This window comes from Oncorhynchus mykiss, chromosome 6, assembly GCF_013265735.2.
Source record: "Oncorhynchus mykiss isolate Arlee chromosome 6, USDA_OmykA_1.1, whole genome shotgun sequence".
NCBI lineage: Eukaryota > Metazoa > Chordata > Actinopteri > Salmoniformes > Salmonidae > Oncorhynchus > Oncorhynchus mykiss.
Window position 1 is genome coordinate 17,153,986 of NC_048570.1, and position 24,025 is coordinate 17,178,010.

Consider the following 24,025-nt stretch of genomic DNA (forward strand, 5'->3'; position numbering starts at 1 on the left):
TATGGTTGGGACTGACTACACACCTGGAATTGATAGGAACCCCACCAAGATCTGTATTCATAAAGCGTCTCAGAGCAGGACTGCTGATCTAGGATCAGGACCTCCCCTGTTCATAATCTTATTCATTATTTTTTTAAAGTCTAAGCTGTTGGGGGTGGTCATACTATGGATCATTTAGCTATTTGATTTAAATTTTAGGGCCTCTTTAGGTATAAAATATATATATTGAATTTGGCCTTTACTACTATAGCCCAGAGAAACGCTTTGAATAAAACATTCATAACAGTCAAAAAATAAATAAGAAACAAGGTTTTGAAGTGTTTGTCCTATATCTAGGAGATATAAGACAGCTCAGGAAATATTTACACTCCCGTTCAAAAGTTTGGAGCCACTTCGAAATGTCCTTGTTTTTGAAAGGAAAGCAATTTTTTTGTCCATTTAAAATAACATCAAATTCATCAGAAATACCGTGTAGACATTGTTAATGTTGTAAATAACTATTGTAGCTGGAAACGGCAGATTCTTTATGGAATATCTACGTAGACGTGCAGAGGCCCATTATCAGCAACCATCACTCCTGTGTTCCAATGGCACGTCGTGTTAGCTAATCCAAGTTTATAATTTTAAAAGTCTCAATGTCAACAGTGAAGAGGCGACTCTGGGATGCTGGCCTTCAAGGTAAGATTTGCAAAGAAAAAGCCATATCTCAGACTGGCCAATAAAAACAAAAGATTAAGATGGGCAAAAGAACACAGACACTGGACAGAGGACTCTGTCTAGAAGGCCAGCATCCCGGAGTCGCCCCTTCACTGTTGACGTTGAGACTGGTGTTTTACGGGTACTATTTAATGAAGCTGCCAGTTGAGGACTTGTGAGGCGTCTGTTTCTCAAACTAGACACTCTAATGTACTTGTCCTCTTGCTCAGTTGTGCCTCCCACTCCTCTTTCTATTGTGGTTAGTGCCAGTTTGCGCTGTTCTGTGAAGGGAGAAGTACACAGCGTTGTACGAGATCTTCAGTTTCTTGGCAATTTCTCACATGGAATAGTCTTCATGTCTCAGAACAAGTATAGACTGACGAGTTTCAGAAGAAAGTTATTTGTTTCTGGACATTTTGAGCCTGTAATCGAACCCACAAATGCTGATGCTCCAGAGATACTCAACTAGTCTAAAGAAGGCCAGTTTTATTGCTTCTTTAATCAGAATAACAGTTTTCAGCTGTGCTAACATAATTGCAAAAGGGTTTTCTATTCAATTAGTCTTTTAAAATTATAAACTTGGATTAGCTAACACAACGTGGCATTGGAACACAGGAGTGATGGTTGCTGATAATGGGCCTCTGTACCCCTATGCAGATATTCCATGAAAAAAAATTGCCGTTTCCAGCTACAATAGTTATTTACAACATTAACAATGTCTACACCGCATTTCTGATCAATTTGATGTTATTTTAAAGGACAAATTATTATTTTTCTTTCAAAAACAAGGACATTTCTAAGTGATATACACACATGTATACTGTATATTTTTTACACATATTTAAACCCTTTTTTGGGTAGGCACAAAACTACCTTCTATCACGTTTCAGGTAAGACCCAAGTGCAGACTGTGTTGAAGAAACAATGTTTATTACAACAGGGGCAGGCAAACGACAGGTCAAGGCAGGCAGGGGTTGGTAAAGGCACCTGACGGCAGGAAGGCTCAGGGGCAGGCAGAGAGGTCAGGCAGGCTGGCTCAGAGTTAGGACAGGCAATGGTCAAAACCAGAAGGGCGAGAAGAGAGACTAGGGAAAAGTATAAATACCCAGGGAATAAGTGAGGAAGATGGGCCACACCTGGAGGGGGGTGGAGACAAGCACAAGGACAGGTGAAACAGATCAGGACGTGACACCTTCATCCTTTAAAACTGGTTCCGGTTACCTTCAGACGACTCCCGTGACACTTGTGGAAAACGGATACCAACATCGTGAGAGTCTCCCCTTTCCATAGAGTGGTCATAATAGTTTGTAGGTGAAACCATACGGACTCTACATACGTTTTCGTGAGAAGGTCGGATTTTCGGGATGTCTCATGGAATGACAAAACATCTCTAGCTCTGCCACCATTCACCGCAGATGCGGAAGTGAGATTTTGGCGGATGCTGTGAATTTAGACCCATCCTATTAAAAACAAAACAGGTCTCTCTAGTTCAAACTGACAGATTTTAACGGGGACTTTTTTTATTATGTTACTTACACGCAATTGACTTTAGATTTTATAATACAAATAATCCAAACTGTTCATAGATCAGCACTCCAAGTCAAGAAAACACTGCCTTTGTATTTTAACAAACAAGTGAGAATTGTCTAATGAACAAGCACGTCGAATTAATTTGGAGAAAAAAATATGACTGCCAAGCATCGTAGGTGGATGTAGAGTAGAATCTACTCTCATGCCATTAATTTTGAGCAAATTCATAATCGTCTACTGGGTACAGATGTAGTCTCTTAATTTGATCACTGTTTTGTTGCTGATAATTTTCCTGCAGAGCAGGAAATGCAAACTTGTAGTCTATTTATCAACCTCTACAAAAAATGTCCATTATAATCCACATAAAAATCTAAATTTCCTGTTGTTGCAGGATACGTTTTCTGCTGTAGCAAACTGGCTCAAACCATATGAAATCTCCCTCAGATCCTTTAACTTATTGTGTACATAATGTTGCTGCTACTGTCTCTTATGACCGAAAATAACTTCTGGACATCAGAAAAGCGATTACTCACCGCGGACTGGAAGAATCGTTTTCTTCAAATCAAATCAAATCAAATTTTATTTGTCACATACACATGGTTAGCAGATGTTAATGCGAGTGTAGCGAAATGCTTGTGCTTCTAGTTCCGACAATGCAGTAATAACAAGTAATCTAACTAACAATTCCAAAACTACTGTCTTGTACACAGTGTAAGGGGATAAAGAATATGTACATAAGGATATATGAATGAGTGATGGTACAGAGCAGCATAGGCAAGATACAGTAGATGGTATCGGGTACAGTATGTACAATGAGATGAGTATGTAAACAAAGTGGCATAGTATAGTATAAAGTGGCTAGTGATACATGTATTACATAAGGATACCGTCGATGATAACGAGTCTGACGAGAAGGATATCTTGCTTTCACTGGAACAGGCCCAGATCCACGCCTTTTGCGTGAAACTGTAACATCTTATGTTTCACCGTGACGTGGCTGAACGAAGAAATGGACAATATGGAGCTGGCTGGATTTTCCATGCACCGGCAGAACAGAGATGCTACCTCTGGTAAGACGAGGGGCGGGGGTGTGTGTCTATTTGTCAATAACAGCTGGTGCACGATGTCTAATATTAAAGAAGTCTCAAGGTATTGCTCGCCTGAGGTAGAGTACCTTATGATAAGCTGTAGACCACACTATCTACCAAGAGAGTTCTCATCTTTTACCAGCATGTCACTTGTGCAACCAGGGAAGAAGAAGAAAATCTTCTTCTTCAAATCTGACCATAATTCCCCACAGTGACTGTATGTACATACCCCAAACAGAAGCCATGGATTACAGGCAACATCCACATCAAGCTAAAGGCTAGAGCTGCCGCTTTCAAGGAGCGGGAGACTAATCCGGGCGCTTATAAGAAATCCCGCTATTCCCTCAGACATACCATCAAGCAAGCAAAAAGCGTCAATACAGGATTAAGATTGAATCCTACTACACCAGCTCTGACGCTCGTCGGATGTGGCAGGGCTTGAAAACTATTACGGACTACAAAGGGAAACCCAGACATGAGCTGCCCAGTGACGCGAGCCCACTAGATGAGCTAAATGCCTTTAATGTTTGCTTCGAGGCAAGCAACACTGAAGCATGCACAAGAGCACCAGCTGTTCTGGATGACTGTGTGATAACGATCTCGGTAGCCGATGTGAACAAAACCTTTAAACAGGTCAACATTCACAAAGCCACTGGGCCACACGGATTACCAGGACGTGTACTCAAAGCATGCGCGGACCAACTGTCAAGTGTCTTCACTGACATTTTCAACCTCTTCTTGACCGAGTCTGTAATGCCTACATGTTTCAAGCAGACCACCATAGTCCTTGTGCCCAAGGAAGCGAAGCCATAGTCCCTGTGCCCAAGGAAGCGAAGGTAACCTGCCTAAATGATTACCGCCCCATGGCACTCATGTCGGTGGCCATGAAGTGCTTTGAGAGACTGGTCATGGCTCACATCAACAGCATCCTCCTTGACACCCTAGACCCACACCAATTGCAACTGGATCCTGGACTTCCTGATGGGCTACCCCCAGGTGGTAAGAGTAGGGGGCCTCTCAGGGGTGTGTACTTAGTCCACTCCTGTATTCCCTGTTTCACCCACGACTGCGTGGCCAAACATGACTCCAACACCATCATTAAGTTTGCTGATGACACAACAGTGGTAGGCCTGATCACCGACAACATAGAGACGGCCTATAGGGAGGAGGTCAGAGAACTGGCAGTGTGGTGCCAGGACAACAACCTCTCCCTCAATGTAAGCAAGACAAAGGAGATGATCGAAAAGCCGGACCGAACAGGCCCCCAATACATTGACGGGGCTGTAGTGGAGCGGGTCGGGTTCAAGTTCCTTGCTGTCCACATCACCACGAACTATCATGGTCCAAACATACCAAGACAGTCATGAAGAGGGTACGAAAAAACCTTTTGCCCCTCAGGAGACTGTAAAGACTTGGCATAGGCCCCCAGATCCTCCAAAGGTTCTACAGCTGCACCATTGAGAGCATCCTGACCGGTTGCATCCCCGCCTGGTATGGCAACTGCTCGGCATCTGACCGTAAGTCGATACAGAGGGTAGCGCGAACGGCCCAGTACATCACTGGGACCAAGCTTCCTGCCATCCAGGACCTATATAATAGGCGGTGTCAGAGGAAAGCCCATAAAATGTCAGAGACTCCAGACTGTTTTCTCTGCTACCGCATGGCAAGTGGTACCGGAGCGCCAAGTCGTGGAACAAAAGGCTCCTCAACAGCTTCTACCCCCAAGCCATTAGACTGCTGAACAATTCATAAAAATCGCCAAGGGACAATTTACATTGACACCCCCCTCCCCCTCTTGTACACTGCTGCTACTCACTGTTTGTTTGTTACCTATGCATAGTCACCCCACCTACATGTACAGATTACCTCAACTAGCCTGTACCCCTGCACTCTGACTCGGTACCGGTGCCCCCTGTATATAGCCTCGTTATTGTGTTCCTTTTTATTATTACTTTTTATTTTAGCCTACTTGGTAAATATGTTCTTCTTCTTGAACTGCACTGTTGGTTAAGGGCTTGTAAGTAAGCATTTCACGGTAAAGTCTACACTTGTTGTAATCGGCGCATGTGACAAATCAAGTTTGATTTGATTTGTGTCACCACAGAGAAAGGTATCAGAGCAAGGTGCTTAAAAATAAACATGGATTACCTTTCCTCTTGAGTATTGATATTGAGCATATTCCATAATTCATCAGGACAGATGGGGGGAGACATGACCAGGGCCGGATTAAGAAATCTTTGGACCACAAGGCTTTGTTTTTTTTAGAGCCCCAAAACACCAAACTGTGTGTTTTTCAAGTAATTGTATTTTCTGTAAAAACTCTCACGCTCAGCGCCTGTGAGATTTTGTCACTTCACGGCAGTAGACAGAGCCATGAGGTGGTTCCAATCTACTGAGCTGCACGCACACGCACACACACATCAGAAATCACTAGGCCTGTATCCAGCCTGACATTATGGGAGATCCAGTTCTATGGAAGTATAATTCAGCACAAATTCTCCCACGCACACACAGAAATGAATGCATACAAATACAAACAGAAATGTGCATGAATGCAAACCATCACACACACAAACACACACATACAGACACGCACAGAAAATGTTTATTACAAATAATGACATCTTTACTCCTCTGATAACACAACACACATGCAGATATGAATATGTTCTATTCTTTCCAGTATGCTATGCATCACAAACTACTGTAGTGGGGTTGGTAAAAACTATGCGTGAGATATACAACACTCATACTCAGCCAGCCACTTTACTACTACAAACTAAATGACCAAGATTCATCAACTCCTCTCTTCTCCTTTGCCTTTGTGCTACGCCAACACTATAGTATACTTCCCTTTCAGCTTTGCAGTACTACACATTTCCTGGTCATCAGGAATGCACCGCGGACACATTCTACTGTATGTGCTGCTTTAGAAAATCTACTCTGGTTTAAAAGTCAATAGGAGGCAGGAGGTTGATGAGCTCTCAGGCTGTCTGCGTCTGAAATGGCACCTTGTGTCTGTCATATACCCGAGTTATAATAAGTGCGCTTAAATGGAACGTAATTGCTTTTTTAATGCGATTTTCTCTCAACGCGTAGTCTGATCTTGAACAAGCATGAGAATAGCATGCTACTCACCTCACTATTCGTTGGGGGAGGAGATCAAAGAAATGAAGGTGTGTCTACAGATACACCGTATTCTGACCTTGACTTAAATTCCCTCACAGCTCCAGCACCTTTACACACAATGAAATTATGAATAAGGTCGAGCAACCTGTTGGTTCCAAGTGGAACATCATCTACATTATTTTTTCAGATAGAAATAACACCATTCTCCATGCACTGTATTTTACAACTTGATAAGAGCTATTAATAAGACCTAGGTAAATGAGTAATCTGTTTGGATAAGAGGATTGAAAATTTAGTGACAGTTGTTTTAGATCTATTTGACCATATGATCACTGGAGATTAGTCCCTGTGAAACCAGTCACATGGTGGCAAACTGAAGCATATCAACATGTCACCATTTCCACAGTGAAGGTTATAAAATTCTGGCCTTATAATTTATGAAATGTGAAATGTGGAAACTCAAGCAATAGGCTTCTGTAGCCTATCGCAAATGACAGTATAGCACCAAACCTACCAAGTTGATTCATGATTTTTTATAAAATCACCAGACTTTTCACTGTATTTAAAAAAAAATACTAGCCATTATCAGTAGCCACCATCAGTTATACCAACGTACATTTATAACTGTCACTGACTTAGTGTTAGTTTCCTTACATTTTGCATCATTCTATTACATGGTTAGTTTACCTTTCTTTCCTCTGTCACATTTGTGTGGTTGTTCCTGAGGATCGCTAGCAATAGTGGCTAACATATTACAAGTTGTGCAATAATATGAAACATGCTAACCTATTTGAGTCATTATGGAACGCAGACCATACATTGCAGTTTAAACATGGATCCTGGTGCACGGCTCACAACGACTGGACCGTTGTCATCACAGTTCCATGATTAGTGAGGATTATTAGGGTAGATTTATAGGACTACCATTCAACCCCTATTGTATGCTTTTTCCCCGTCCAATAATTCATGGACTGAACAATTGAATATGGCAGCTTTCAGGATGAATCAAACCACTATTTTTGATTTACCAATATATTTAGTGCATAAAGGCTCTCCAAATGTATTTATTTTTAATTCATAAATACTTTGCTAACCCTAAATAATATAAATATTATTTTATACATAATAATAATATTTTGAAATGTACCAATCGGTGCTGAAAAGAGAGGAATATGCATTTAGTCCTACATGGTTTCCTCTTATTGATCCGTAATATTCTGAAATGTTTTCCTGTATATTTTCTAACTAAGGTAGACTACCCCATATTAAATGGATGGATTTAGATAAATGTACTGAAAACCTTATTGAATGAAAACTCCACTAGAAATTATATTGGGAGGTTTTCAGCAGTTTAATTAAATTCATTCAGAGCACGCAAGGGAACCACGCCTGCAGAGCCTGTTACGCAGCTAAAAAAGGTACGTCTGAAGACCAACTTCTGAGAAGTGCGTAGAAAAGCCGTACATTTCCTAAGTCTGAATCAGGCCCATAGTGCACTACTTTTTACCAGGGCCCATATGGTTCTGTAGTAGTAGTGCACTATATAGGCAATATAGGGAATAGGGTGCCATTTCGGATGCAGCCTATGTTCCTTTTAGACAGGCACTCTGCCTGGCTGTCAGACACTCCAACCATAGTTGCTCTCCCACCTTCTATACTAGTGGTTAATGTGGGCAGTTGGTCTGTGGGTGGATTGGCTGTAGTTGCCAACGCAGGTGTGGTTGTTGGCGGGGGCTGGACTGTTGTGGGGGCTGAGAGGGCACAACACCAAGAAGGTAGAGAGAAAATCAAATTATATCAACAAATGCACTAACACGGGAATATCCGGATCATGGATATACCATCAAATCAACCCATTATGTGATTGCGCTTGCCACAGACACATGTACATCACTTGTTTGGCCGTTGTGGAGAACCACTTGCTTTCAACAATATGGTTATTCCACCACAGCTGTGGCTGCACAGCATCTCTTATACAGATGTACGATCTTAATTTGGAAAAACTTTCCTGCAACACAGGAAATATAAAACTTATAGTACATCTGAGGTTTAAAAAGGCTTCTGAAGTTACATTTCCACTTTGAAATTTCAGACTTGATTTTCCCCTTACAAAAAATGTATCAATCCCTACAAAAATGTCCATTAATTATGATCCATATAATAATTTACATTTCCTGTTGCTGCAGCATTATTGTCCTGCTGTGGCAAACTGGTTTAAATTAATATCTTACATCGTTAGGTCTGCACAGAACCCACATGCACTCACAGTCCCTCTCACACCATGTCCTTGGCTAGCCCTCATCTACAAAACCTGTTACACTGAAACACTTTGAAGCCCCTCCCCCCCATTTGAATTATAGACCGGCACTGAGGGATATAAAACTGTGGAAAAATGTGTTGGGAGTGTGATCATCATGATCGCCATGAAGGGACCCACCACAACACCAGAGGGGAGGGACATAAATTATATAATATGATAGACAATAAATATGATTTTTTAAAAGTATGGCATACGAACAGAGAATGAAAAAGAAATTATAACAAGCTCTATCCCGTTTGATTAGGATTGTTACTTACTGCCAAGAGTCCCAGCAGCCTCACCTGACAGACAGACAGACAGACAGAGAAAGAGAGAGAGTGAGAGAAACAAATGGAGATTTACTCATTTATTTTTGAGAATAAGTGTCTTTATTTATATATTTTTATTTTTAAAGAGATGAAGGCTTTTCAGCTTTCAGTGCTTAATGTACAGAACATCAGGCACCAAATCTGTCATTGGAAGCGGCAAGCCCCCTTTCCCGCTGTAGTTTGTGAGTAAAGAATAGGGTGCTTCTGCATACAGTGTCAGTGTACATCTGTAGAATTCCTCAAGAAAAAGGACTTCTCTTGTGAAATGTGACAGCGTCGGCTGCACCACTCTGTGGCTGTATAGAGCAGATGGCCCAAATCATTTCAGCCTTTACTTCATCCATCAAGTAACGTGCCTGGTACAGTATTTTTGGTATAATATGATGTTTGAAGTGTACAGCTGTCGGCTACGTACAGGTATTGGGGGATCCGTTGGGGGTGGGTAGGTAGGATCCAGGTTTCCATGACTTGGCTTTGAAGCCCCTCTCACAGCGAGTGCAGTCCTGGCCCGTCGTATTGTGCTCACAGTCACACTGCAGGCTGCCCTCCCGAAAGGTGCACTGGCCAGCATGGAGGTTACACTTACACCTATTGCAAGATGGGGGGGGGGTAGAAGCAACGTCAATCCACAACACTGTGATGGCCTCACTTGAACAACTCCTGCGCTAATTAATCATGCATGATCAAGTACACCTTGCGGTTATTGACACAGTTTTTGAGCAATATTCTTTTTTAGAAATTGCATTCCTGGATAAATTGTGGTGTTAAAGAGTAAGCCTAGAGAGTATGATTTATAGCACATTGTTAATTTATTGTGGGCTCAAAGATGAGTATGATATGAGAGAGAGAGAGTATGCATTTGCATGTTTTATAAGTGGCAAGAGCTAAATCTTTCAGGGAAACAGAATCAAATAAATAGATAAGAAAATAAAAAGTACCAGGTCAAACAACATTTCCTGATCTCGAGAAATTACCAGGCCATTTACATCCAAATCATTTTTTGAAGGGGTAAGATTGAGATGGCGAGAGAGGTGGCAAGCAGGATAGCATGGTAATGGTGACATTTGAATAACAATAATAATCAGATGAGGGAGTCACTTCCAATATAAAGTGTTCCACTCTGGTGAGCCGACCACCCTTCATTTGCATGAAATATTCATAGGACGGACCTCCACACCTCCACAAGGATTTGTATTTTTGTATTTTATTACGGTTCACCATTAGCTGCTGCCCTGCAGCGAGCGACTCTTCCTGTGTTCCAAACAAGATTAAGGCAATTACATACAAAATAAAACAGTACATCACATAACACATTATTACACACTACTCAACCACAGCATCTCTACAATACAACATATTATAACACAATAATCTACCACATCTCTACAATACAACACATTATAACACACTACTCTACCACAACATATCTACAATACAACACATTATTACACACTACTCTACCACAACATATCTACAATACAACACATTATTACACACTACTCTACCACAACATATCTACAATACAACACATTATTACACACTACTCAACCACAGCATCTCTACAATACAACATATTATAACACAATAATCTACCACATCTCTACAATACAACACATTATAACACACTACTCTACCACAACATATCTACAATACAACACATTATAACACACTACTCTACCACTACATATCTACAATACAACACATTATTACACACTACTACCACAACATATCTACAATACAACACATTATTACACACTACTCTACCACTACATATCTACAATACAACACATTATTACACACTACTACCACAACATATCTTCAATACAACACATTATTACACACTACTCTACCACTACATATCTACAATACAACACATTATTACACACTACTACCACAACATATCTACAATACAACACATTATTACACACTACTCTACCACAACATATCTACAATACAACACATTATTACACACTACCACAACATATCTACAATACAACACATTATTACACACTACTCTACCACAACAGCTCTACAATACAACACATTATTACACACTACTCTACCACAACATATCTACAATACAACACATTATTACACACTACTCTACCACAACATATCTACAATACAACACATTATTACACACTACTACCACAACATATCTACAATACAACACATTATTACACACTACTCTACCACTACATATCTACAATACAACACATTATTACACACTACTCTACCACAACATATCTACAATACAACACATTATTACACACTACTCTACCACAACATATCTACAATACAACACATTATTACACACTACTACCACTACATATCTACAATACAACACATTATTACACACTACTCTACCACAACAGCTCTACAATACAACACATTATTACACACTACTCTACCACAACATATCTACAATACAACACATTATTACACACTACTCTACCACAACAGCTCTACAATACAACACATTATTACACACTACTCTACCACAACATATCTACAATACAACACATTATTACATAATACTCTACCACTACATATCTACAATACAACACATTATTACACACTACTCTACCACAACATATCTACAATACAACACATTATTACACACTACTCTACCACAACATATCTACAATACAACACATTATTACACACTACTCTACCACAACATATCTACAATACAACACATTATAATACACTACTCTACCACAACATATCTACAATACAACACATTATTACACACTACTCTACCACAACATATCTACAATACAACACATTATTACACACTACTCTACCACAACATATCTACAATACAACACATTATTACACACTACTCTACCACAACATATCTACAATACAACACATTATTACACACTACTCTACCACAACATATCTACAATACAACACATTATTACACACTACTCTACCACTACATATCTACAATACAACACATTATTACACACTACTCTACCACAACATATCTACAATACAACACATTATTACACACTACTCTACCACAACATATCTTCAATACAACACATTATTACACACTACTCAACCACAACATATCTACAATACAACACATTATAACACCACTACATATCTACAATACAACACATTATTACACACTACTCTACCACAACATATCTACAATACAACACATTATAACACACTACTACCACAACATATCTACAATACAACACATTATAATACACTACTCTACCACAACATATCTACAATACAACACATTATTACATAATACTCTACCACAACATATCTACAATACAACACATTATAACACCACTACATATCTACAATACAACACATTATTACACACTACTCTACCACAACATATCTACAATACAACACATTATAACACACTACTCTACCACAACATATCTTCAATACAACACATTATAACACCACTACATATCTACAATACAACACATTATTACACACTACTCTACCACAACATATCTACAATACAACACATTATAACACACTACTACCACAACATATCTACAATACAACACATTATAATACACTACTCTACCACAACATATCTACAATACAACACATTATTACATAATACTCTACCACAACATATCTACAATACAACACATTATTACACACTACTACCACAACATATCTACAATACAACACATTATTACTACTCTACCACAACATATCTACAATACAACACATTATTACACACTACTACCACAACATATCTACAATACAACACATTATTACTACTCTACCACAACATATCTACAATACAACACATTATAACACACTACTCTACCACAACATATCTAAAATACAACACATTATTACACACTACTACCACAACATACCTACAATACAACACATTATTACACACTACTCTACCACAACATATCTACAATACAACACATTATTACTACTCTACCACAACATATCTACAATACAACACATTATTACTACTCTACCACAACATATCTACAATACAACACATTATTACTACTCTACCACAGCATATCTACAATACAACACATTATTACTACTCTACCACAGCATATCTACAATACAACACATTATTACATAATACTCTACAACAACATATCTACAATACAACACATTATTACTACTCTACCACAACATATCTACAATACAACACATTATTACACACTACTACCACAACATACCTACAATACAACACATTATTACACACTACTCTACAACAACATATCTACAATACAACACATTATTACTACTCTACCACAACATATCTACAATACAACACATTATTACACACTACTACCACAACATATCTACAATACAACACATTATTACTACTCTACCACAACATATCTACAATACAACACATTATTACATAATACTCTACAACAACATATCTAAAATACAACACATTATTACACACTACTACCACAACATATCTATAATACAACACATTATTACATAATACTCTACAACAACATATCTACAATACAACACATTATTACACACTACTCTACCACAACATATCTACAATACAACACATTATTACTACTCTACCACAACATATCTACAATACAACACATTATTACACACTACTACCACAACATACCTACAATACAACACATTATTACACACTACTCTACAACAACATATCTACAATACAACACATTATTACTACTCTACCACAACATATCTACAATACAACACATTATTACACACTACTACCACAACATATCTACAATACAACACATTATTACTACTCTACCACAACATATCTACAATACAACACATTATTACATAATACTCTACAACAACATATCTAAAATACAACACATTATTACACACTACTACCACAACATATCTATAATACAACACATTATTACATAATACTCTACCACTACATATCTACAATACAACACATTATAATACACTACTCTACCACAACATATCTACAATACAACACATTATTACATAATACTCTACCACAACATATCTACAATACAACACATTATTACTACTCTACCACAACATATCTACAATACAACACATTATAACACACTACTCTACCACAACATATCTATAATACAACACATTATAATACACTACTCTACCACAACATATCTACAATACAACACATTATTACATAATACTCTACCACAACATATCTGTATCTACAATACAACACATTATTACACACTACTCTACCACAACATATCTATAATACAACACATTATAATACACTACTCTACCACAACATATCTTCAATACAACACATTATTACATAATACTCTACCACAACATATCTTCAATACAACACATTATTACACACTACTACCACAACATATCTACAATACAACACATTATTACATAATACTCTACCACTACATATCTTCAATACAACACATTATTACACACTACTCTACCACAACATATCTATAATACAACACATTATAATACACTACTCTACCACAACATATCTTCAATACAACACATTATTACATAATACTCTACCACTACATATCTACAATACAACACATTATTACATAATACTCTACCACAACATATCTTCAATACAACACATTATTACATAATACTCTACCACTACATATCTATAATACAACACATTATTACACACTACTCTACCACAACATATCTTCAATACAACACATTATTACACACTACTACCACAACATATCTTCAATACAACACATTATTACATAATACTCTACCACTACATATCTATAATACAACACATTATAATACACTACTCTACCACAACATATCTTCAATACAACACATTATTACATAATACTCTACCACTACATATCTACAATACAACACATTATTACACACTACTCTACCACAGCATCTCTGCAAGACAACATCCATAATACAGCAATATAACAATATTACAATGTGTAGAGTGCATGTGTCTGTGACTGTGTGTGTGCCTCTTCACATGATGCACTGTTCCATAAGGTGTAGTTTTATATGTTTTTTTGGTCTCTGATTTTACTGCTTACATGAGTTACTTGATGTGGAATAGAGTTCCATATAGTCATGGCTCTGTGTAAGTACTGTGCGTTCCCCATGGTCTGGACTTTGGGACTGTGTAGAGACCTCTGGTGGCATGTCTTGTGGGTTATGCATGGGTGTCTGAGCAGTGTGCTAGTAGTTTAAACCGCAAGACAAGTAGTGATGCAGGAAAGATTGACATGCATGTTATTAATGATGTTAGCTCTCCATGAACATTTAAGGGCCAGCCGTGCTGCTTCTGTCGGTAACAGGCTGATTGGGTTGGTAACAGGCTGATTGGTTGGCAGTTTGAGCCAGTAAAGGGTGGTTTACTATTCTTGGGTCGCAGATATCTCATCTCCTCGCCACTTTGATACCATGAAGATGTACAGTCGTGGCCAAAAGTTTTGAGAATGAGACAAATATTAATTTTCACAGTCTGCTGCCTCAGTTTGTATGATGGCAATTTGCATGTACTCCAGAATGTTATGAAGAGTGATCAGATGAATTGCAATTCATTGCATAGTCCCTCTTTGCCATGCAAATGAACCGTATCCCCCAAAAAAACATTTCCACTGCATTTCAGCCCTGCCACAAAAGGACCAGCTGACATCATGTCAGTGATTCTCTCGTTAACACAGGTGTGAGTGTTGACGAGGACAAGGCTGGAGATCACTCTGTAATGCTGATTGAGTTCGAATAACAGACTGGAAGCTTCAAAAGGAGGGTGGTGTTTGGACCTTTTCGGGTGCGTTTTAATCAGTGAATATGTCATCACACTGTCTTCAACATTTGCCTAAAATGACATACCCAAATTTAACTGCCTGTAGCTCAGGACCTGAAGCAAGGATATGCATATTATATATACCATTTGAAAGGATAAACTTTGAAGTTTGTGGAAATTAGAAATGAATGAAGGAGAATGACACATTTGATCTGGTAAAAGATAATGCAAACAAAAAATACATGCGATTTCGTATTTTCTTCTGTTCCATTATCTTGGAAATGCAAGAGAAAGGCCATAATATAATGTTTCAGTTAAGGCGCAATTTAGATTTTGGACACTAGATGGCAGCAGTGTGTCTGCAAAGTTTCAGATTGATCCAGTGAAGAGTTGCAATACTGTACAGTATTTTGTATCAAGTCTGCACAAATGTGCCGAATTGGTCAATTGATACATATTCAAGTACATAACAATAGAGAACATACAAAACTGATATGCTAATACAAAATTTAAGTTTACACACTCCCAGGAATGTCATACATGATGGATCATTAGCTTATACACTAATTTTCACACATCTAGATGGCCGGGAGGGGTAGGTATGGAGCCAGAAACAGCAGGGGTTCAAACTGTTGAACCCAGTTCCTACATTTGAATATAAAATGTATTTTATCAAACAAAACTATGCTACATTTTATCTCTTGGACTCTCAGGATGACAAATCAGAGCAAGATTACTGAAAAGTACATTATTTACCTTCAGAGGTCAATGTATCAAACCAGTTGCTGTGATAAGTTATCTTTTGTTGTGCACTCTCCTCAAACAATAGCATAGTATTTTGTTCACTGTAATAGCTACTGTAAATTGGACAGCGTAGATAGATTAACAAGAATGTAAGTTTTCTGCCCATTTAAGACATGTCTATGTCCTGGAAAGTTTGCTGTTACTTACAATGTCATTCTGATAATGGGTTTCCAGCATGCATACAAAGAAGGGCATTTTACGAGTACTGTAACGGTTTTGACTTGAGGTTATTATTTATAGGGGTGACAGGTAGGTTGTGCCTACCAGAGAAAACATTGGTTTCTCCTTTTGGTTTGGGAGGGAATGAGTCCCATCTGGTCCATCAAGTCTACACCAATACAAAGGACTTCTGTAAAAGTCAGGATGGAAATAAACTTTTCATAAACCCTTAAAACATTGGAAAGAACTTCCAAAACAACTATATTATTTTGCGTGGGTTGTATTAGCAACATCAATGATTACACACACATATAATAATATCACAATGAGTTCTGGTTCCTCCAGAAATGTCCTGTACCTCGGGCCTAAAAAGAGTCCAGCCCGGTAAAGGAGTTCAGGGAACTCAAGTGACTTTTGTCACGCAATGTTTGTCCGTTTATTCAGTGTAGCGTAAACCCAGTATTAATCATACAATCAATATAACAATTATTTTACCACAGAACTTTAAAGCGTATCAACTCGTATTAAGTCCTCAACTACAACTAACTACATAAATCATCACCGTATACATGACATCAAAACAAATGAAATACCGTATACAAAAAGGTTGTAGTCAGTCGGTCAGTCAGACAATCCAATCCGCCAACAGATCTCCAGCGGAGAAAGGCCACGAAGAACAGAGAGGTGTAGTCCACGGACGCAAAGAGTGGATCCGATCCTGGGTAAACTCTATTAGGCTACAAAACACACGTTTAACAGCAACAAAACAAATGGAATAGAGAAGCTTCGGAACTGAGGGTTGAACACATCCTCATTCACGTCTCCATCACAACCCCACTTTTGCGCAGCTGATGCTGGCTATTTAATTGGGAATTAAAGGGAAAGCACCCTATTGGAAGGAGAAGCACTGAGACGGTTCAGAAAAATTCAGGGCCGTCACAGTACGGTCTTAGCATAAACAACAGATGATTGGTTAAAGAGTATGGATGACAGGAAGTTAGTTGGTGTACTGTTGCTAGATTTCAGTGCTGCTTTTGATGTAATTGATCATGAACTGTTACTAGGTCAACTCAAATGTTATGGTTTTAAGTCTGCAGCTCTATCCTGGATGTAAAGCTATCTATCCTGGAGATGGCAAAAAGTGTTCTTTAATGGTAGCTTTTCAAACAGTAAAGATATACACTGTGGTGTTCCTCAAGGAAGTTGCCTAGGCCCACTTCTCTACTCTATCTTTACTGATGATTTACATTCAGTAATGAATAAAGCAAGAGTGGTCATGTATGCTGATGACTCTAGCATCAGAATGTAATGAGCTAACATATGTACTGATCAGTGAACTAAGATTGGTGTCTGAGTGGGTTGATATGAACAAATTGGTTTTGAACATTTCTAAAACTAAATGTATTGTATTTGGTTCAAGATATATGCTTGCTGATGATCCCCAATTGAATTTGTCGATGAATAGAACGCATGTAGAGCAAGTGAAAAAACTAAACTACTGGGCATCATGTTTGACGCAGCTTAATCATGGTCAGAACACATAGACACTATTATTATTAAGATGGGTAAGGGAATTGCTGTTACAAGAAAATGTTCAGAGTATGTAACATCTATGACTCTGAATCAGGTGAATAAATCCCTTGTCCTATCACACTGTCCAGTTATGTTGTCATCTGCAGCAAAGAAAGATATAAAAAAAACTCCAAACTCCAGATTAGCTCTTCATTACTCTATCTGTATGAATATTTTCCAAATGCATCAGAATCTCTCATGGCTTCACGTTGAAAACAAATTACTATCCAGTCTTCAGATTTTGTTTTAGGAATGTTATATATTTTTTAGAAAACACCGTTTTTTTTCTGGCCAGTTAGTACATCCGAGCAACACGATAACCACCAAACCAGACAGGCAAGGACAAATCACTATAAATGTACAGTTTTATATAGAACCATAGCTGAATGCAACTCTTTACCAATCCATATTTCTCAGGCAAAAAGTAAATCCACCTTCAAGAAAAAACTAAAATAACATATAATGCTATATACCATATCACTGGACAGGAAATAGAAAGCATCAACTGAATGTTAAATGTGTTTCCTGTCAGGTATTTTAATTGTCTGTATTGTCTACTTGTTGAATGTTTGTGAAGTCTTGATTTGTGGTTCTTTGTAATGTCTTGTTAATTGGTGTTGGACCCCAGGAAGATTAGCTAGCGTTACGGTGTTAGCTAATGGAGATCCTAATAAAAATAACAAATGAGTCAAATTAGCGCACGTTAGCATCAACCGTCCCGGCATAGGGACACCAATCCCGTAGAGAACACAATGAGGAGGATAATTGACAGACAGCCTGGTTTCATTCCAAACCGATTGACTTCAATTAAGTCTGTTTTCAAAAGCCCCTCTGGAAACTGTTGGAGTTTCTCCCACCCTCTTGAGACCTGTAAGCCATAATTAAAAACTTGGCGACAATCGCAGGGCTTTTTCATCCCAGGGCTCCTGGAGACAGAACTCCCATCAAGTGCCTCTTCATTACAAATAAATCAGCAGCCCACTTCGTCTCAGTGCCTTCTGTGAAAACCCCCGGCGCTCCAGCTTATCACTAGGTCCTCCACTTTAGCTACACTATTAATCAATTACAGAACTATTTGGGTAGTTAGCGATCTCCCACCAAACATCTATGAACAAAGATAATCTTATTCACTCCTTAACATGCTCATGGAAGTTGCTCATCAACTATTTTGCAAGAAAGCTCTAAACATTGAATAAATACAGTCTTTCCCAAACTATTTCTGGCTTTCATAGGAACATTTTCCATCCTCCTCCACCATTTATGCTTACAAATACTGCATGAACATTTGCATCCACTGGATGGTCCCTTATTACTGTAACAAAGCCACTGTGCCTTATTTAATGACAGAGACCCAACCCAAGCCCTATCCCTGATTGTAATGCTTCCAGGAGAAAGTGCAAGCTCTAAAAAACATCTGATGCAAAATAGATCTGTCTTGTCTGATGGCAGAAGAAATGCCTGCTGGCATATTCTAAATGTGCTTAGTTATGGACTGTGAAACACTATGCAATGTGCACACACTAGTAGGCAGACTGGTATGCATCACCATCAACATGAATATTACAAATTATTGACACCTCACAAAAGTGCAAAGTGGACAGTAAAAGCCCCATGATTAAACATGGAGAGTGAGCCAAGGACAGGATGAATCATTTGCTACACTGTAAAGGACAATATGGACAAGGTCGCTCTGTCTTTGACAAAAACATAATGTTTTCCCTTCTCCTTTGAGAAGTCACTGAAGCATGGGGGTGGCTGCGGAATAGAGAACAGACCCTCACAACAAGCCGTATACTATATATTAATGGCTCTGCTCACACTACGCTCTACATTCAGGAAGTATCCTGCCTTCACGCAGTGGCTGTCACACACACACGTACACAGTCACACATGTACACACACAAGCACGCACGCACACACTGTCATTCATTACTGAGACCACGTTAGATTTTCAAGCGCAAAAACAGTGTGCGGAAAATTTAGAAACCCCCGTTATGATTGTGGAAGGAGCCTCACTCCTGTGCTCTCGGAGGAAAATGCTCTCCTTCCTTCCCAGAACCAGGGCAGCTATATCCGGCTGCTGCAGGGCAACACCCCCGCTGCCTGGGCTCATGAGCTCATGTTAAGGGCCAGCGCCAGCCAGGCCCTGCTATTGGGCCAGGATCAAACCCCCATCCGGCCATCTGGAGAGGAAGAAGAAACAGGACCGTACATTCTACATATTTTTTAACAGGGAAGACATATTGAGACCTAGGTCTCTTTTTCAAATGGGCCCTGTATAATACAACATAACTATACACATTATACACAAAATACTGTATATATGCATATTTACACACACATTAAAATAGAAAAATCCAGTCATGGGAAGCACAAATAAAACATTACAAACCACCTGGAAATACAGCATTCCTCCACACATAAGTCCCCAATCAATACTTTAAATTGCCCAAACGGCACCAGAACATCAAGATGAAATGTATTTGGTATTTTGTTCCAGCAATATGGTTCATTAAAACTAAAAGCAGATTTACCTAGCTCGGTGGAGACCTTAGGAAGCTCAAGAGTTAACCAATCCTATGAACAGGTTAGGCAACTCAGGTGTATATACTTCAACAGCAAAGTTAGATAAGACAGAAGTTTATGAAGTAGGGGCTTGTAAACACGAAGGAAGTAATGCAGAGATCTGTGGGTCTTTTAGCGAAGTCCAGCCAACCTTTTGATACAGGATGCAGTAATGAGTATCAAAACTGTGACCATACTAAGAGCATATGAGCATATAGCATACTAAGAGCATATGGTCCTGTAGATGGCATCCAAGGGATTAAGAATAGTAGCAGCTGCACTTAAATAATATCACCATAATCATGAACAAATAAAAAGGTTGACTGAGAATGTGATTCCTACTACTTAGAGAAAGGCACGCTCTGTTTCTGTAGAAAAAGTCAACTTTAAATCTTAGCTTCTTTAACCAGCTCATCTATATAATTTTTTAAACGTCAAATCCATATAAATCGAAATGCATAAGTATTTATATGCGGGAACACATTAAATTGGAGAACCATCTAATGAGTGAACATGTAGACAATCTGAAACATTCTTACAAGAGTTTAAAAACAACGTGTACAGTGCCTTGCGAAAGTATTCGGCCCCCTTGAACTTTGCGACCTTTTGCCACATTTCAGGCTTCAAACATAAAGATATAAAACTGTATTTTTTTGTGAAGAATCAACAACAAGTGGGACACAATCATGAAGTGGAACGACATTTATTGGATATTTCAAACTTTTTTAACAAATCAAAAACTGAAAAATTGGGCGTGCAAAATTATTCAGCCCCCTTAAGTTAATACTTTGTAGCGCCACCTTTTGCTGTGATTACAGCTGTAAGTCGCTTGGGGTATGTCTCTATCAGTTTTGCACATCGAGAGACTGACATTTTTTCCCATTCCTCCTTGCAAAACAGCTCGAGCTCAGTGAGGTTGGATGGAGAGCATTTGTGAACAGCAGTTTTCAGTTCTTTCCACAGATTCTCGATTGGATTCAGGTCTGGACTTTGACTTGGCCATTCTAACACCTGGATATGTTTATTTTTGAACCATTCCATTGTAGATTTTGCTTTATGTTTTGGATCATTGTCTTGTTGGAAGACAAATCTCCGTCCCAGTCTCAGGTCTTTTGCAGACTCCATCAGGTTTTCTTCCAGAATGGTCCTGTATTTGGCTCCATCCATCTTCCCATCAATTTTAACCATATTCCCTGTCCCTGCTGAAGAAAAGCAGGCCCAAACCATGATGCTGCCACCACCATGTTTGACAGTGGGGATGGTGTGTTCAGCTGTGTTGCTTTTACGCCAAACATAACGTTTTGCATTGTTGCCAAAAAGTTCAATTTTGGTTTCATCTGAGCAGAGCACCTTCTTCCACATGTTTGGTGTGTCTCCCAGGTGGCTTGTGGCAAACTTTAAACAACACTTTTTATGGATATCTTTAAGAAATGGCTTTCTTCTTGCCACTCTTCCATAAAGGCCAGATTTGTGCAATATACGACTGATTGTTGTCCTATGGACAGAGTCTCCCACCTCAGCTGTAGATCTCTGCAGTTCATCCAGAGTGATCATGGGCCTCTTGGCTGCATCTCTGATCAGTCTTCTCCTTGTATGAGCTGAAAGTTTAGAGGGACGGCCAGGTCTTGGTAGATTTGCAGTGGTCTGATACTCCTTCCATTTCAATATTATCGCTGCACAGTGCTCCTTGGGATGTTTAAAGCTTGGGAAATCTTTTTGTATCCAAATCCGGCTTTAAACTTCTTCACAACAGTATCTCGGACCTACCTGGTGTGTTCCTTGTTCTTCATGATGCTCTCTGCGCTTTTAACGGACCTCTGAGACTATCACAGTGCAGGTCCATTTATACGGAGACTTGATTACACACAGGTGGATTGTATTTATCATTATTATTCATTTCGGTCAACATTGGATCATTCAGAGATCCTCACTGAACTTCTGGAGAGAGTTTGCTGCACTGAAAGTAAAGGGGCTGAATAATTTTGCACGCCCAATTCTTCAGTTTTTGATTTGTTAAAAAAGTTTGAAATATCCAATAAATGTCATTCCACTTCATGATTGTGTCCCACTTGTTGTTGATTCTTCACAAAAAAATACAGTTTTATATCTTTATGTTTGAAGCCTGAAATGTGGCAAAAGGTCGCAAAGTTCAAGGGGGCCAAATACTTTCGCAAGGCACTGTATTTGGTTTTGCCCCTATTAAGCACAAGTTTTAAATCAGCAAGGGATTCCTGCATAGCTATAAAATCTGACAGTAGTTTTGACACAGAACGGATCTTGGCATGGCACGGTGTCGTAGTCACCCTTCACGCCGGCGCTGCTGAAGTCTCCCGCCTGTCTGGCGCTGCCGGAATCTCCCGTCCATTCGGAGCCCGCTGCTAGGGTCCCCAGTCCGAGGTCGGCGGTGAGGGTCGCCGCTCTAAAGGCGCCACTGAGGCGGGGAAAGAAGCGTGCAAAGACTATGGTGGAGTGGGGTCCACGTCCCACGCCAGAGCCAGAGCCGCGGACAGACGCCCACCCAGACCCTCCCCTATAGGTTCAGGTTTTGCGGCCGGAGTCCGCACTTTTGGGGGGGTACTGTCACGTTCTGACCTTAGTTCTTTTGCTATGTCTTTGTTTTAGTATGGTCAGGGCGTGAGTTGGGTGGGCAGTCTATGTTTGTTTTTCTATGTTGTGGTTTTGTGTTTGGCCTGGTGTGGTTCTCAATCAGAGGCAGGTGTCGTCTCTGATTGAGAATCATACTTAGGTAGCCTTTTTCCACCTGTGTAGGGTGGGTGATTGTTTTCAGTTATGTGTATGTCACCTTACAGAACTGTTTCGTTTCGCTTTCCTTTTGTTATTCTGTTTAGTGTTCTCTGTTTAATAAATATAATGATGAACACTTACCACGCTGTGCTTTGGTCCTCACCTCATTCCAACGACGAGCGTTACAATAATAGTATCAGCCACATGTAGATTTAGTTTACCATTTTTAACAGATGGTGTTTATATAACTAGTGAAGAGAACAGGTTCCAAAATCGATCCGTGGTACATCTTTATGTACTTTAAAAAAAAGCAGATTTAAATTCATCAATCATGATGGCTTGAGTTCAATCACTAAGA

The 24,025-nt window shown here is 39.1% G+C and overlaps 1 protein-coding gene across 1 annotated transcript in view; it reads right to left on the reverse strand.

Moving 5' to 3' along the window:
* ntng2a (netrin g2a) overlaps positions 1 to 24,025 on the reverse strand; it is an 82,334-nt gene that overhangs the window by 11,639 nt on the left and 46,670 nt on the right. The window contains exons 4-5 of the mRNA XM_021605360.2: positions 9,487 to 9,659; positions 9,021 to 9,044 (exon numbers count right to left, since the gene is read on the reverse strand). Of these exons, the coding sequence (XP_021461035.1) occupies positions 9,021 to 9,044; positions 9,487 to 9,659 (197 nt within the window). The remainder of the gene's footprint in view (positions 1 to 9,020; positions 9,045 to 9,486; positions 9,660 to 24,025) is intronic.